Below are 15,505 nucleotides of genomic sequence, written 5' to 3'. Positions count from 1 at the left end.
GCGATAGTAGCCGACCTCACGGTCCAAAGTGTTGGAAATCTCGTTGATCTTTTGCAAGCGGAAATTTTCAGAAGACGACGCCAGTACTGGATAGAGAGGCTCGGCAGGCGGCGCGCTTGGAGGTAACAGATTTGCTGAAGACATTGCGTGTATAAAGAAATTTAATTTAACTCTAATTCAAAAAGAAGCGGGAAGCTTTTGAAATCAAAGAGTTCGCCATTTTCGTCTTTACGCTAATGGTGATGGTATTTATAAACTCTTCTGTAGAACAGTCTCGCAAAACCTGTTCCGGAGAACCGTGGTAGCTTACCTTTTAAAAAGGCTTCCCTTTCACATCGAACAGGGCTAAGACATCCGACTTTTTGCCATTGAACAGATTCTTTTCTTCGTCGATCAAATTACAATGAATAAAATATGTCGTTAGAGATGTAATCCGTTTTACGAATGTTATAGTCTTCAACTTTCGCCCAATACCAAGCAAACCGGCTAAATCGCGATCAAGTTCAATCGGCTTTGTCCCAACCCCAAAATTTTTTATTATAAGCTGGCCAGCAGGTTGATTTATTTCTGTTTCCAACTTATAACTATATTTTGCGAACAGAACTTCTATTTCTTTTGCCAGGCTTTCTAAATCATAATACCCTGGGAGTAATTTACTAATTGACAAAGCTCTATCTTTGTCTTTATCTCCCAAGGAGGCTGAACCTTCTTTTTTCAAAGTGTCCCAGCTGTTGAATAAACTACAAGAAATGAGTTTCATGAAATGTACTTTCGGTATCGGCTCTTCAAAATAGATAGTCTCTCCATTCTTTTGTGTGACAATAGTGAGAACAACCATTTTTATATTTAACAAACAAAATTGTGTTCAAATACAATGGCGAATTTGTGGAAAGATCCTGAGTTTGTGAAAAAAGCAGATGCCGCCAAGAAAAAGTCGTGGACAAATTTTTTAAACCACTTTCCAAAAGCGGACAAAAGCCGGTTCGTTTCACAAGAAAGCATCGACGAGAAAAATAACGCAACAGCAGAGGTGTTTTTCAAAGAAAGCGAAGGCTCGTTTCAAAGGGTCTTCGGCTCAGACAGGCGGTATTGGAGCGCGGAAATGAAACAGGCGCTCGGTTTGGGAGACAGCGGGGGTTTTCCTTACCAATTGTCGCCACTTGGTTCAAAAGTTTCCTTGCCCATCCCTGCGGTACCTTTCGACGGTAAAGCGCCAAGCTTGAAGAAAATATTCAACGCCGAAATAAAAATCTACGTCACGCCTGGGCAATATTTCACAACAAAATTCAGAGAAATATTTCAAGAAATCAAACTCAGGCACACTTCTGGAACCGAATCAAAACACTGGTTAGGAGGGCCAGACATGAAATATTGGCCGCAACAGCTCAACTTCGCGGTTTTCTGCGCGACACAAGGTTGCGGAGTTTCTCGCGAAATCTTTGACAGCGGGATGAATCTCCCCCCGCAGATAAGAGCTTTTATATCTTCCACGTGTATTTCACGGTCAGGCGCATTTTGTACCAGCTAGGAGGTATTCAGAGCATAAGCGCTTTGCCCGGAGACCCGACGTTCAGCCAAATGAACAATCATTAGGACGTTGCTTCGTACAAAAGGATATGCGACGAGTTCGGCATTGATCCCTCGAGCGATTTTCGCTTCACACAAGGGAAAAAGCACGGCTTGGGAAGTGTATACATTGGCGTGACAGGGCACGGGCCGTTGAAAACAGGAACCGCTTATCCAAGAGGGTTCTATAAATTCAGTGATGAAGGCGGTGCGGCAAGCAAAGGAAATCTGCTTTCTTTCATTGAACCTTATGCCGTGGCCCAGTATGACTGGTTCGCGCCAAACACAGCATCCGGTTTGAGGCAGGTGGGGTTGTCGAGAATCAACCAGTCAATCGAGGCTTTCGTTTACTGCGTCCTGGGCGCGCAAGTCAACGTCCGCAGCAGCATTCTCGGCTCTGGCGGCCGGGCGAAAGAAGCCCAAAGCGAGTTCCTGGTGCTGATGGAAGGCGCGATCAGACAGCCCGACCTGGCCAAGAGCGTACAAAGGTACCAGCTTGCGGTGGATCAAGCGAAGGTCAGGCTCAATCTTGCTGTAGTCCCCATAGCCTGGTTCATGCCCGCGCAAATGATAATAAACACCGAAAGCACAATCGGTTACAACAACAAGCTGAAACAGGCGGTCTCCGGGATGAAACTTGGGGTGAACAACGAGGTAAACCCGGAGACAAAAAAAGCTGCGCTCAAACTAATGGCAGGCGGCCCGTCAAAAATTAACCCGCCCAACAGCCATCCGTCCAACCCGATACACAAAGCCGCAACAGCCGAATCAAGGAAATCAGCTTCTACCGAAACTCAGCAAGCACAGCCGACGGCACAAAAAATAGAGCCCAAGGCTCCAGATGAAACATCGCAACACGAAATAAACAAAACAGCTGTCATTGTTGGCGTAGTAGGATTCTCGGCTTTGCTGTTCATGGCTTGGCGGTAAAGTTAACGCCGCTTATTAAGATATTTTTCGAACAAAAAGGCCACCGCGGCAAGAATGAGCAGCCAGGTGTGCTCGGCCAGAAACCCGACGAATTGGCCGGCGGCTTTGAATAGAAAGCTCACAACCGAGCCAATCAGCCCGGGCAGCAGAGAACCAAGTTTCGCGGCAATATCTTTGAGGCCATTTCCCAAAGCTTTGCCGGTGGCTTTCAAACCTCTGGTGAGGGCCCCGATGACAGCTCCGATTGTGGTCCCGGCGGCGTTAGGAAAAGCGGTCAACGTCACGCCATATTTTTGGAAGATCTCTTTGACCCTTTCCATGAGAGGCCGCCCCCTTTCCCTTTCCGCAATCTGAGTTTGCAAACGCGCGATCTCCTCGTTTCTTCCTGCCACTCTGCCTTCTGCGGCTTCTTTGACGGAGGGCGAGGCATTCTCATCTTGAATGATTGCCTGGTCTTCCTCGTTTTGGCGCTGCAGCTCGCTTTCCTGCTCTTTCAGGTCGTCCAACGGTTTTGTTTGGTTGAGCCTTTCTTCCATGGCGTTTGTTTCACTTTCTTTTTGTGCGCGCAAGGTCTTGATTCTTTCAAGCTTTGCTTTCAATTTATCTATTTCTTGTACTTTTTTTGTAAGCGAGTCCAATTCTTTTTTCTTGTTTTCAAAATCGCTTTGATAGTTCTTTTTCAGTTCTTTCAGCCTACGCAGCTCTGCTTCACTTTCAAGATTCGAACCATGATTATCCTGAATGGCATCAATCTGAGCATTAGTTTTCCCGATTTTACCTCTCAGAACTTCGATTTCTTTCTTTTCTTCTTCTCTTTGCGAAGCGAGTGTTTCCGCCTGGCGTAGTTGTCTCTCTGCCTCTATCTGTCTTTGGCGTTGTTCTCTGATGGTGTCGCGGTCTTCAGCTATGATGTTTTCAGCTCTTGGCCCCAGAGCTGCTTTTTTCGCGTCTGTGAAACCTTTTTGTAACCCTTGGTCGCCAATCTTGAAAATTTTAGACTCACCTCCCCTTGGGCCAAATGAAACGATCTCAGTTTGACTACCTTTTTTGCTGAAACCAATTGGGCCCAATTTTTTGAAGTCTACCTTCGGGAACCAACTTTTGATTTTTTCTTTTGCCCTTTCAAGCATGGCCGGTTTGTCCTCGTTATGTATGAAAGGCTCGAGCAAAGGGATATTTTCTCCAACAATGAATGATGTCTCGGCATAAGAAGTGTCAGGCAGGCCGGACTGCTCGTGACGAAAAGTACTCATTTCCGTTTGTACGCCCTCGTTGTAGGGGGCGCCGGGTTGGTAGGGAGTGGATGCCGCACCTGGGTCAAAAGGTTTGGTTCTGTTAACCTCTTGTTCGTCATCATCATCATCGTTCTGGTTAATCCGGTTATCAAGGTCCGTGTCTTTGTAACCAAATTCGCCGCCTTCCGACATAGCGATATATTGTGAAGGTGAATTAATCAACATGACACGAGCGTGGGACAAAGAAAAATTCTGAGTCCCCGACAGGAATCGAACCCATGACCTCCCGAACACCGGGCGGGCGCTCTATCCACTGAGCTACGAGAACTCATGGAGAGCGAGGTCATTTAACTGAGTTCATATATGATAGGTGTCCTCCATACTGCTAGGATCAACGCTATCGAATTCATCGTGAGTAGTGATAAGTTAATAAAGATGGTGAATTTTAAGCTCGGTAATGAAATGTGAAGGTGAATTAATCAACATGACACGAGCGTGGGACAAAGAAAAATTCTGAGTCCCCGACAGGAATCGAACCCATGACCTCCCGAACACCGGGCGGGCGCTCTATCCACTGAGCTACGAGAACTCATGGAGAGCAAGGTCATTTAACTGAGTTCATATATGATAGGTGTCCTGCATACTGTTAGGATCAACGCTATCGAATTCATCGTGAGTAGTGATAAGTTAATAAAGATGGTGAATTTTAAGCTCGGTAATGAAATGTGAAGGTGAATTAATCAACATGACACGAGCCTGCAAGCCTGTTATTTTTTAAATTAGAAAAATAATCGCCGGTGTATTAATACACAATGTCAGTGCCAGAGAACCTTAGCCCAACTTACAACGAAAAGACATTACACGCCATGCAGGCCGAGCGCGCGGTCAAGCGAATCACCTTTATCCGCTCCGAAGCCAACCCCGGGGATAAGCTGTATGTTTCCGTGCCCAAGCTGAACGAGAACGAGGTTCTGGTGCCGAGCTCGCTAGCGCTTCGCTTTGACATCGACATTTCTGGAGGGCACGCCAACAACTTCCTTGTTCAGAACGTCACGCGGGCGCTCGTTGACAGGCTGGTCGTGAAGTTTGCAGGCACTATCCTGGAAGACACGGTTGGCTATGACATCTACAAAACTTTCGAAGACCTTTTCCTTTCGCAGGAAAAGCGAGACAACATGCTCCGCGAAGGGATTCAGAGCGAGGATCTATGCAAGATCCGCTCAGGCGCGGGAGACAAGAAAACCTCGGGCGTCGACGCTGAAAACAAGCTGAACGAGGTACACGGAAGCAAGTACCGGATCAGGCTTGACCACCAGATTTTAACCAACCCCGGTGTTTTCTACCCCCAAGCCCTTTACAACGACCTCACGTTCGATGTAAAACTTGCTAAAGCTATACATGTGGTCAGAGGCTCCCACACAACCCAGCTGAAATACAAGCTGACCAACATCCAGCTCGAGTACGAAATTATCCGCAGCAAGACTCTGGCGGACGAGGCACACAGCGTTTACTCCAGCGGCAAAGAGTTCACTTACGACCACGTGATGCATGACAAAGAGGTGTCTTTCAAAAAAGGAACTGACACGAGAATCAACATCAAAGTCAACGCCCAAAGAAGGTCACTAAAAGCCCTCCTCCTCCTGTTTGTAGAGCCGTATACTGCGGGCGACAGAGATTCAGAAAAATTCATTTTCCCGGCTCTGACGAAAGTCAGCGTCACGGTCAACGGCTCGCCCAACATGCTTTTCAACGACGGCATCGAAGGCAAGGACATGTGGGAAGAGGCCCACCGCTTCTTTGTGGAAGAAAAAAATAAAACCGAGCACATGAATGCGACAAAGTTTTACACCGGTGATAAGTTCGGGCTTGTGATTGACATGCGCTCCATGGCGGACCAGTCGATGTACGGCAGCGGCACCCGCATTGTGAACAGTACAGACGAGGTCCAGCTGGAAATTGAGCGGAAAGCCGAAGGCTCAGGCGACGTGAAATGCCATGTATTCGTAATCTCCGACTCCCAGTTCAACCTTATGGAAAGACAGCTAGAATCTGTACAGTTTTAATATGGACCCAAGCAAGATACCCTTCAACGCTCTCATTGTGGGGCCGACGAATTCAGGCAAATCAAGGTTTGTGTTGGACCAGATCTACGGCCCTTTCCGCTTCAAGTTCGACTACATCGTGCTCATCTGCCCGACATTCGCGCACAACAAGACCTACCACAGAATTGGTGAAAATGATCCAAAAATGGATGTGATAATGTGTGAGCAGCACGACGTGGAAAAGTGGTTGAAGCTCGTGAGATGGCTTTTCGAGGGCGCCAACACGCTCATAATACTCGATGACTGCGCAGCCTCCAAAGATGTGAAAGGGCGTACAGGCGAGCTGGTGAATCTCGCCTTTTCTGCTCGACATACGGGCATCAGCGTTTGGGTGCTGACTCAGAAGATGACCGGCATAACATCTTCCTTCCGGGAGAACGTGGCGACGATCGTTCTCTTTTACACCCCCTCGGCCAAGACCACGAAAGCCATTTTTGATGATTACGCCGGCGAACTCTCTCAGGATGAGTACAAAGGTCTGGTTTCAAAGCTGAAAGAGCGAAAGTTCTCTTATCTCGTGTTCTCGCTTCGCCACACCTACGGGGTGAAGTTATTTTGAATAAAAAAAAAATGGAAGCTGTATATAGCCTTGAACAATGGCTGAAGAAGAGGCCGCGTTAGCAGAAGTTATGAACCTACTTCAACCCGAGCCTGAGCCGTCGAGTGTTGTAGCGGGTGACCTTGTTCCAACCGCCCCCAGACCTGACACTCCTGCTCTTCGTGAGCAGCTGGCCGTGCTGGTGTCTACAGGCAAAGCCAAAGAGGCCATCGGAGTGCAGTTAACCCACGAGCAGGTGAAGCGCCTGAGCGACAAAGAGGTCGAGAAATACACCAAACGCTACGAGACGTACGTGGGCTCAAAGACAACAGAAAGCCTGATCGACAGCTTTATTTTTCTTGTATCCAAAGTGGTCGGAATGACCGTCAACATCAAAGACATCGACGCTTACCAAAAAGAACTCAGAAACGACTACATCATAAACAAAGAGCTCTCCAATCTGGCCGGCAACCTTGCTTTGAAGTGCGGCCGGTTTCTTGCTGCGGCCAACGCGGCGCTGATCACCACAAAACATGTTGATTTTAACTCACATTTGGAGAAAAAGGCCGAAGTAAAATCGGAAGAGCAATCCTCAACAACCGCTGAGTGATTGCAGAAAAATCCTGAGTGAATTTTTAAGCATTATTATATTTGCTCATCATGTCAACCGAACAATCCGAGAGCGCACCTGCCGTCGATGTCACACAGCAAGCGACAACTCCGACTACAACAACGTCAACGCAGCGCGTAAAAAATCCCAAGCGTGTGGCCGCTGGAAAAATGGTTGCTGAAAGAACGCGGCTGGCCCGGGAGCAACAGAAAAAAGCAGCTGAGGCTTATATGGCAAGCAACAAGGCGAAAGCCACAACAGCGGCCCCCGAGCCAGCCCCGACTACAGAAGGCGAAAGCTCAAACTGCAGCGGAGAAAAAAATATCGGCCTCAGCACCACCCAATGGCTTGCTGTTGCCAGCATAGTCGTTTCACTTGTCGGGATTTATTACAAACGTGAAGAGCTCAAGACCGCATTCGCCAAAAAAACACCGGAGCCCGCGCCTGAGCCCGCGCGTGTTGAGCCAGAACCTGCTCGCGCGACACAGACAAAAGGTTTGAAAAAAATGATTTAAACTTTCACCTGTAGTAGATAAACATGAAGAAAGTTGACGTTCCCCAAATTCGTATCTCTTCAGCAGCAATTTTTGGTATTGGGCTGTTATGGTACGACTTCAACGTAAAGATTTTTCATACAGTCCGCGATCTTTTGCGTGCAACATTGTTTGAAAAAGATGAAGAAGGAGATAAAATCCGCGATATTTTGGCCGCCGCATACTATGGCGAGGATGGCGAGGATGACGAGGATGAAGAAGAAAAGACAGATTAATTTATTTTAAACTTTTGTTTTTACTTATATCAACCGCTATCATGTCCGACAACAAGCTTGTTAAGACCATCATAGACGCCGCTACTCTCACTGGCTTAGCCGCTGGCATCGGCTGGGCCGCAAAAAAGGTTGTAAAAGAGAATTTTACTTCTGATCCCAGCAGCAGCGCGATGAATTACGTGCAGTTCACCGCCGTCATGGCGGGCAGCATTGCGCTCAAAAAGTACCTCGAGGATCAAAAAATCCTTCCTGACAGCGTCTGAAATTAATGATTTGAAAAAAAGACTCTGCAATATAGCACCATGGCGAGCATCGCGATTATGGTTGGTGGGGCTGTGTTGAACGCCACGGCTTTTATCGGTGGCAATTATCTGGCGAGGGCGCTTGGCGGGGGCGACAAAGCTGCGCTTGAAGAAAAAAAGCGCCATGACAAAGTTCTCGAGGCTTATCAAGCGGCTTACGCCAAATAAACGCGCGACCGCACCCATCTTCTCGACTGGATTGCGACCAACGCGCAAATAAAGGCGGAGGCCAAGCAGAACTTCACCAACACTGACTATGCCTTCAAACTCTACAACCAGGCGCATCCTGACGAACAAATGATACCCCCCAAAGAGCCCAAGTTCTCAGATTTCTATCAGCCGAGCGAGCAGCAAAAAAATGGTGAACTCATGTTCGTGGGCGCCGGGGTGCTCGCTCTGGGCTACGCAGCCTTCCGGTTCCTTTAAACTTTTTTACGCCTTACTTATAGTAACGGTATGGACGCCAAACTCGCAAAGATATACCATGGCCCCGGGGGCTACTGGAAAGGAATCGCCGCGATCCAAAAATTAGCCGAGGCCGCCAAGGTACCTGAAGAAACCGCAAAAAAGTGGCTGATCAAGCAAGCGCTCTGGCAGATATTCCTCCCCGCGCCGAGGCGAATTCCTCGGCCGAAATTCGACGTTCCAACACCCAACAAGGTCCATCAGGCGGACCTTCTTTTTCTGCCGCACGACAAGCTACCTCGTGGCCGCAATGTTTTCAAATATGCGCTGACCGTTGTCGACGTGGCCAGCCGCTACAAGGAGGCCAAACCCCTGACTTCGAAAAATTCTGATGAGGTCGCCCAGGCCTTTCAGAAGATATACAAGCGCGGGCCTCTCAAATGGCCTGAAATGCTGCAGGTTGACCCCGGGCGCGAATTCATGGGCGCTGTCACAAAGAAGATGGAAAAGCACGAAACATATATCCGGCGCGGGCGCGCTGACATTCACCGCGACCAGGCCATTGTTGAACGTTTCAACCGCACCCTCGCTGAGCGCTTGTTCGGCCACCAGTACGCCGCGGAAATGCGACTCTCTGAGGGCCAGCGGTCCACTGCCTGGGTAAAAAGACTTCCTGAAGTTGTTTCGGCTTTGAACAACGAGGTCACTAGTCTTATCGGCAAGAAACCCGCCGTTGCCATCAAAGAAAAATCTGTTTATGCAAGGCCTTCGACACCTTATTCAAGGCTTGTTGGAAAAAGCGAAAAAATACTTCCCTCTCTTGTCCAAGTTCGTTATCTCTACCAGCCCGGTCTTTGAAAGTTTACAGCATTGAAAGATCTTTCACAAAACCGGATCAACCCGTTCTCTACTATCTGCGCGACGGTCCCAAGCGCGGCTTCGTGCGTGAAGAGTTGCTGGTTGTCCCTCCAAACACTACTCTTCCTCCGGCTGACGTGAACTAAAGGTGAAATTCGATTGGTTCGGTATGTATCCCATCAGGCAGCACCCACCGCTTGTCGTAATAAGCGCTCAGCCCCAGCTTCTGCTGCTCGTAAGTGAGCATGTGCCCGTCCCGCATCCTGAAACCTCTGTTGGTTGCCGTGTCTTTGCTGCCTTCCAGCGCTTCCTTAAAACGCTGCCACGTTATCTCGTTCTGCTTCTTTGACATGCCCTTCGTGCTAAACTTCTTTTTTTTTCGCCCTCTCCTTCGTCGGCGTAATAGCACCTCGAGCAGAGCGCGATCATCCGGCTGCCCTCGAACTCAAGTTTGAAGAGGCCTGGGGTCCGGCCGCTCCACTTGTCCCAAGCCAGCCACTGATTTTTTTCCGCCTCGAATTCTTGCTTCAGCTCTGGCCGGACAATGTCTTCGAGCCGCTCGCCGGAGATTGCAATGTAGTTGCTGTCCGTGTCCATCTGGATCAGCTCAAAATCTCTTCTGTCGATATACCTGTCGAGAAAGTCGTAATAGAACTCCAGCATCCGCAGCTTCGCCAGCTGGTAGACGGCGATTCCAATATGAAACGGCCTTCTGATTGTGACCCGGGGCTTCCGGCTTTCCAACTCATACGCCTGCCCGACCTCTTCAAGATCAGAGAAATACGCGCTCCGCAAGGCTCTGTCGACCACCTTCTCGTCTTTGGTGTAAATCACATTTGTTTGCCGCTCCAAAGCTTCAATAAGCTTCCCGTACGCGCTGTTTCCCAGAAGTTTGAACACTTCAGCGAGCAACGCCTTGCTTTCGTCCACGTCTCCTGACCGGCGCGCCTCCGTCACCTGCTCCACGAACCAGGGAAAGATCTTGGCCGGTTTGTAGTCGATTGTTCTGTAAACCCTCGTGATTACCGCCCCGTGGTTCACGTACCACAACAGCAGAGGGGCGTACACCAACATCCGTTCTGCAGACAGCGCTCCCACAAGTTTTTTTCCGTCTCCGCGATTTCTGCCCGTTCTTTCCAAGTAATCGGCCATATGTTGCGGCACAGCTTTGGCAGGCACCTGTTTGTTGTAGAAGAAAGGATACATCTCATCGAACTTGGGATGCGAGCGCTCTGGAATCACGATGTCGACTTCGCCAAATCCAAACCATTTTCCTTCTTTGAGTATGTGCGTTAGTATAGGGGCCGCCTCCGCTTGGAACGCGCCTCTGTAGTGCTTGACATTTTCCTTCCCGCAAGGCATGTCTTTGAGCATGGTAGAAAGATAAAGAACGTTGGCGTCTAAACCGATGATTTTTTTGTAAAGACGCGGTTCTGATATTTGATGAGACCTTATCCTCGTGACACCAGCTTCGTGGTACCTTGTGAAAACCAGGCTCGGCCCCCCAACAACAGCTTCTCTCAGCATCTCATACGCTTCTTCGCCCGGGCTGTAAAGATCTGCGCCCCGCTCAACCGCTCCCGGAGCAAGTAGTGCAAACTCACGCCTGGGATGCTCACAGCGTCTTTCAGAATGTCTATCCCCTTCTCAGTGTAGAAGTTTCTCATCTTTTCCAGAGCCTCAAGGCCGGGAGCCACATCGAGATTGTTGTAGTAACGCAGCCAGTCTGCGAAGGTGCGCATGCCCTTGTCTTTGAACACTCGCTGGCATCCCTACCATTCATCCCGCGTGAGAACGTATTCGCCCTTTAGCTTCGAATACCAGTCCTCGTATTTTGGGAGCCCGGGGTAATCAAGCTTTTCGGGGGTGTCAAACCATTCGTAGGGAAACCACGATTTCACTGCCTTGCATCCGTAGGCTTTCACCCATTTGTCGTAGCTCGTCCCCGGGCCGAGGTAGTTGATGATATCGAGGAAACGGGCCCCCCAGGTGAGTAAGAACATGGTTTTGTTCCCCTTTTTCGCCACTCTGACTTTTTTTGATACTTCAGCAAGAGTGCTGGCGAAGTGGTTTTTGATCAGATTCAGGTCGTTACTGCCTGAGTTGAACCCTAAGACAGGAACCTGGTTGCACCATTCGTAGATTTTTGCTGCTGCTCTTTTGGTAGCAGGTGCATGTCTTCTGGCACAAACTCCGCTCGCACCTGGTCCTGGATGTTTTTTCCGCGTCTATGTAACTCTTTCATAAACTTGTGGACCAACTCCGCGGGGTCTCTTTCACAGATGTGGGTGGGCTCTCTTTCAAGAGTGTCGCCGATACTAACCGAGATTGGCACGTGCGCGTTTTCTATCGTTAACGCTCCTGTCGGCTCTTTCCGATAGTTTTTATCGCCATACGACTCGAAATCGTACAAGGTTGCGTGCTGGTAAGTTTTCGTTTCCGTCCTCGGAAGTTCCCCCTTAAGATGCCCAACTTCGCAAGACCATGCCTCGATTACTTCGTAGCCGATCTTCCGCAGAAATGCGGTACGGTTCAGGGTGGCTTGGTACAGTTGTTCAGGGGTTTTACCGTTGTTGAGAATCATCTGTTCTCGATAGCGTGGGAAACATTTTGGGCATCCGTGGAAAGGGCAGCCGTGGTATTAGAACACCGTCCTCGTTTCGTGGTTGTACCCGTCGACAGGCGAGCTCTTCATTTTCCCACCTTCTCGCGGAAGCCATCTCTCGCCCCCATGCCCGCACATTGCATGATGAATGTGGATACCCCGTTGCTTCGCTTCTCGCTCCAGCCACAGCAGCGCTTGTCTAGATGCTGTGCTGTTTGGGTACATCACTTTCTCGAAAGCTGTCTGCGGGGCTTCGACTTCCCCCCCCCCCCCCCCGGGTAATAGATTGCCGTTTTTCCTGCACTGCAGGTTTGGAAATGCCGTTTGAGACTTTAAGCTTGTGTGAATCTCTGACGGCAATGAGTGCATTCATAGGTTTTCGCCAGCTTTGTGATGTCTTTTATCAGGAAAGCGTGCCCTTCGTAGATACCGATTGTCAGAATGTTTTTCAGTTTGGGATTCGCGTTTACTCTGACATGCCATACCACTTCACCGTCTTCTAAACGCTCAGGCTCGTAGACACGTATTCCGAGCCAAGATGCGACGGCTGTGGCTTCCACCTTGTCCAACTCATCTAGAGACGTTTTTGCGAAGTTTGCAGGTATGGATTCGAGTTTGTAGAAACTCTGGGCCAAGCTTCTTGCCTCTTTTGTGCACCGATCTGGGCGCGCTCCTCGGTGCACAGCGATGCACCGCCATAGGCACAGGTTGTCGTAATACGTGTCCAACGCCACCATTGCCCGGCTATGGGCAAGGTTGCGCAGCCAGTCCGGTAACGGGCCTGTTCCAACCAATGGCTGCCTGTCAATCACAACCTTCAGGTCAGCGTTGAAAAAGCTTTCAAACACCCACTTTGTATTCGACCTTTCAACACTTTCAAGCTCAAGGCGACTTTTTTCCTGGGGGTGAGCCATTCTTCCGCATCTTCCAGTCTGTTAATCCAAGGTGAGCCCTTGATTGTGTAGTAAATAATCACCGTTCCATCCTCAATGTTGCGCAACTGATACGAGAAAACATGCCTCAGATAAAAAGACGTACTTACGTTTTCTCATATCTTCTCCATAAAGTCTGGTGTGAGGTTTTTTCCCAGACCTCTGATGAAGTGCCATCGAATATAACGCCGTCCTTTACTCTCTTCCCCCTCATGCGTTACATCATCGAACAGGTACAGAATCTCATTCTGGTAGTCTGTCACTGTTCGGATGTTCTGCGCAGGAAAGGGGTCGTACTCCTTCAGAAGCTCTTGATTTTTTCTCCCCTTTCTTTGCCGTGGAGGGGGTCTTGGTTGGTAAGGTTTTGGAAGTAAAGGTTTTTGCAAACGCTTCTACGTTTCTTGGGAAATAGGTTCATCCATCACGTTCTCGACAAGCTTTCTAACGGCTGGTGCGTTTTCCGCAAGTAATTGGTTAAAATACTGCAACGTTTCTGGATCGATTTTTGCAAGTTCTTCTCCCAGTCTTTCTTCAAACCTTTGGTCATTGGAAGCCATTGTTCCTTGCGGTTTAATACTTATCCTCATTTCTCTAATTGTGTTGCCTTCAGCTCGAGCAGAACGAGATCGAAATCTTTCTTCGCTTTTTTGCCCTTCCGCATTAGCCGCTGGTTTACAGTTTTCCCTCCGCAGCCCCTGCATAACCGGTAGGCGCACTGCACCCCGACCCCGCAGACCCGACATGGGGCCGGCATTCTTATCCCTTTCTTTAGCTGGTAGTTGTGCTGCTTGCACAAGGTCCCCACACACCGCTTTCCACAGCTTTCTTTCCGGCCCCGCATCAGCCACGCGCATTTGGGGAAACAGCGAGATCTATGCAGGAGAGGATCAAAGAACACGACAAGGATATACGACTCGCCCGTACCCAGACCTCCGCCGTTTCTAAACACACCCACGAGACCGGCCACTATCCTATCCGGAATGAGGTCAAGTTTATTGATCGAGATCCACACTGGTACACACGTAGGGTCAAGGAAGCTATTCACATAAGACTTCACCCTAATAACATCAACAGGGATAGTGGAATTGAAATTCCTTAAGCATGGATACCCACGATCAAGAAACACAACAACAGGAGAACGGTACAACAGCGGACCACTGAGGGAACAGCTACTCGCCGGAACAATGGAACAATAGGAGGATCGAAATGCACCAATCACAGCCGACCTTTGTGATATAAATGATACCGTGCAATCAGTCGACCTTATCGCCTGAAGAAGACCAGCACTAAGCAGTCGAAACGTCGCGATCTACATCTCAAGTGACTACATCGTGAGACAAACGATAATACACTCTACTATCCAGATATTGTCAGTATCACCATGCTGTAGTCGAAAAGAGAAGCATTCCTTTGCGATAAAAATCAAACACAAATTCATTGCTATTCTTTAAAACATCCCTCCTTCAACTTCATAGGCTTTGACAATCTCGTGAAAATTTTAGAGGGTCCCAAAAACGGCTTTATAATGGTTGGCGACTATTTTCAGCGAGCTATTCGGGTTTAAGTGGGCACTGATGAATATGTTAAGTTGTAGAAAGTTCATCGCGCAGGACTGTTCATGTTTGTTTTACACAAATTCGAGTAGTTATTTGTACAATCAAACCTGTATATAACGGCCCCGTATTAAGCGGCCACCCTCTATTAAGCGGCCAGTTTTCAAAGTCCCGATTTTTCGCTCATACAAACGCTGTATTTGTTACCTGTATTAGGCAGCCACCTCTAATAAGCGGCCGCGGCCACCCTGTAGCAGTCCTATGTTTGTCTTTCTTTGTTATTTTACCTGTATTAAGCGGCCATCCTGAACGTAACAACTGCGAAATGACGGAATGAGATATTTTGTTGTGAACTGTAAGTCATAGAAATACAGCGCTGTATACCGTAGAAGAGGAGGGAGCAATTTATTGCACAGTACTTTTACACAATGTTACCTACATTATACCGTTAAGTTACAAGTTGGTACTGAACCTTGTTTTAAGTATTGATCGCTTGAAAGAGTGTGGATTCTCCTATTCTTTCCTTGCATGAAGTGAGGGTGGCTACAGTTCGACTGTATTTAGATCTTGTCGTCACTATGAACATAATGAGTAGATTTACTTTCCACATTTGATGAATGTTTAATCAAAATTACATTTTAAAAGTCAACAGCTTATTAGCCGAAATCAATCTGTTGATTCACGTATTGTTATGCCCAAAATTGTTTTTTTTCCTGTTGCCTGTTGCTAAGGAAACGAAACAGTAATTAAACAGTATTGTGAAACCGATCGCGCGATCGCGTAACCTCAAAACACTTGCTAAAAGTTTAATCTTTGGCTTTGTCAGTGGCTGGCTTTTAAGCTTCTTGGGTTGTAATTTCACAACGAACTTACTTTTTACACAATGAAATAATGTTTCGCTGTTTGAGAGTCGTCCTGGTACTTATTAAGAAATATTCCCACTGTTGCACAAGATGTGTTTGTTCAGGTCTGACGAGATTAGGAATATGAAGTCATTTTGTTGGCTTATCGATTCAGTCGTTGCATTTTGTGCGAGTGACAAATCTTTCAGTCGGTCAAACAAAGCTAGTGAAATGCGTACTGAACAACAAAGTAAGCCC

General features: G+C 48.2%; 2 protein-coding genes and 1 pseudogene across 2 annotated transcripts; 1 reads left to right on the top strand and 2 right to left on the bottom strand.

Annotated features, from left to right (window-relative positions):
- Positions 1-1,788: 1,788 nt before the first annotated feature.
- LOC149115238 (uncharacterized) lies at positions 1,789-4,380 on the bottom strand. The gene has a single exon (XM_089284780.1). It carries the CDS (start codon positions 3,954-3,956, stop codon positions 2,499-2,501), a length of 1,458 nt encoding a protein of 485 aa, XP_089140906.1. The 5' UTR covers positions 3,957-4,380; the 3' UTR covers positions 1,789-2,498.
- A 163-nt stretch (positions 4,381-4,543) lies between these two features.
- Positions 4,544-5,794, top strand: LOC149115237 (uncharacterized). Its single transcript, XM_089284781.1, has one exon. It carries the CDS (start codon positions 4,544-4,546, stop codon positions 5,792-5,794), a length of 1,251 nt encoding a protein of 416 aa, XP_089140907.1.
- A 3,663-nt stretch (positions 5,795-9,457) lies between these two features.
- LOC149115236 (uncharacterized) lies at positions 9,458-11,878 on the bottom strand (annotated as a pseudogene).
- Between the last annotated feature and the right edge of the window lie 3,627 nt (positions 11,879-15,505).

The sequence above is a fragment of the Orbicella faveolata genome, unplaced genomic scaffold (genome assembly GCF_042242905.1).
Source record: "Orbicella faveolata isolate gen_17 unplaced genomic scaffold, um_ofav_v1 contig_13, whole genome shotgun sequence".
In the NCBI taxonomy this organism is placed as follows: Eukaryota; Metazoa; Cnidaria; class Anthozoa; order Scleractinia; family Merulinidae; genus Orbicella; species Orbicella faveolata.
Note: the sequence above shows the minus strand (reverse complement) of the source record. Positions and strands in the feature narration are given on the sequence as shown.

Bases quoted from the DNA above. Each gene is read 5' to 3' on its own strand.
- LOC149115238 (XM_089284780.1), bottom strand. From the start codon at position 3,956: ATGTTGATTAATTCACCTTCACAATATATCGCTATGTCGGAAGGCGGC.
- LOC149115237 (XM_089284781.1), top strand. From the start codon at position 4,544: ATGTCAGTGCCAGAGAACCTTAGCCCAACTTACAACGAAAAGACATTA.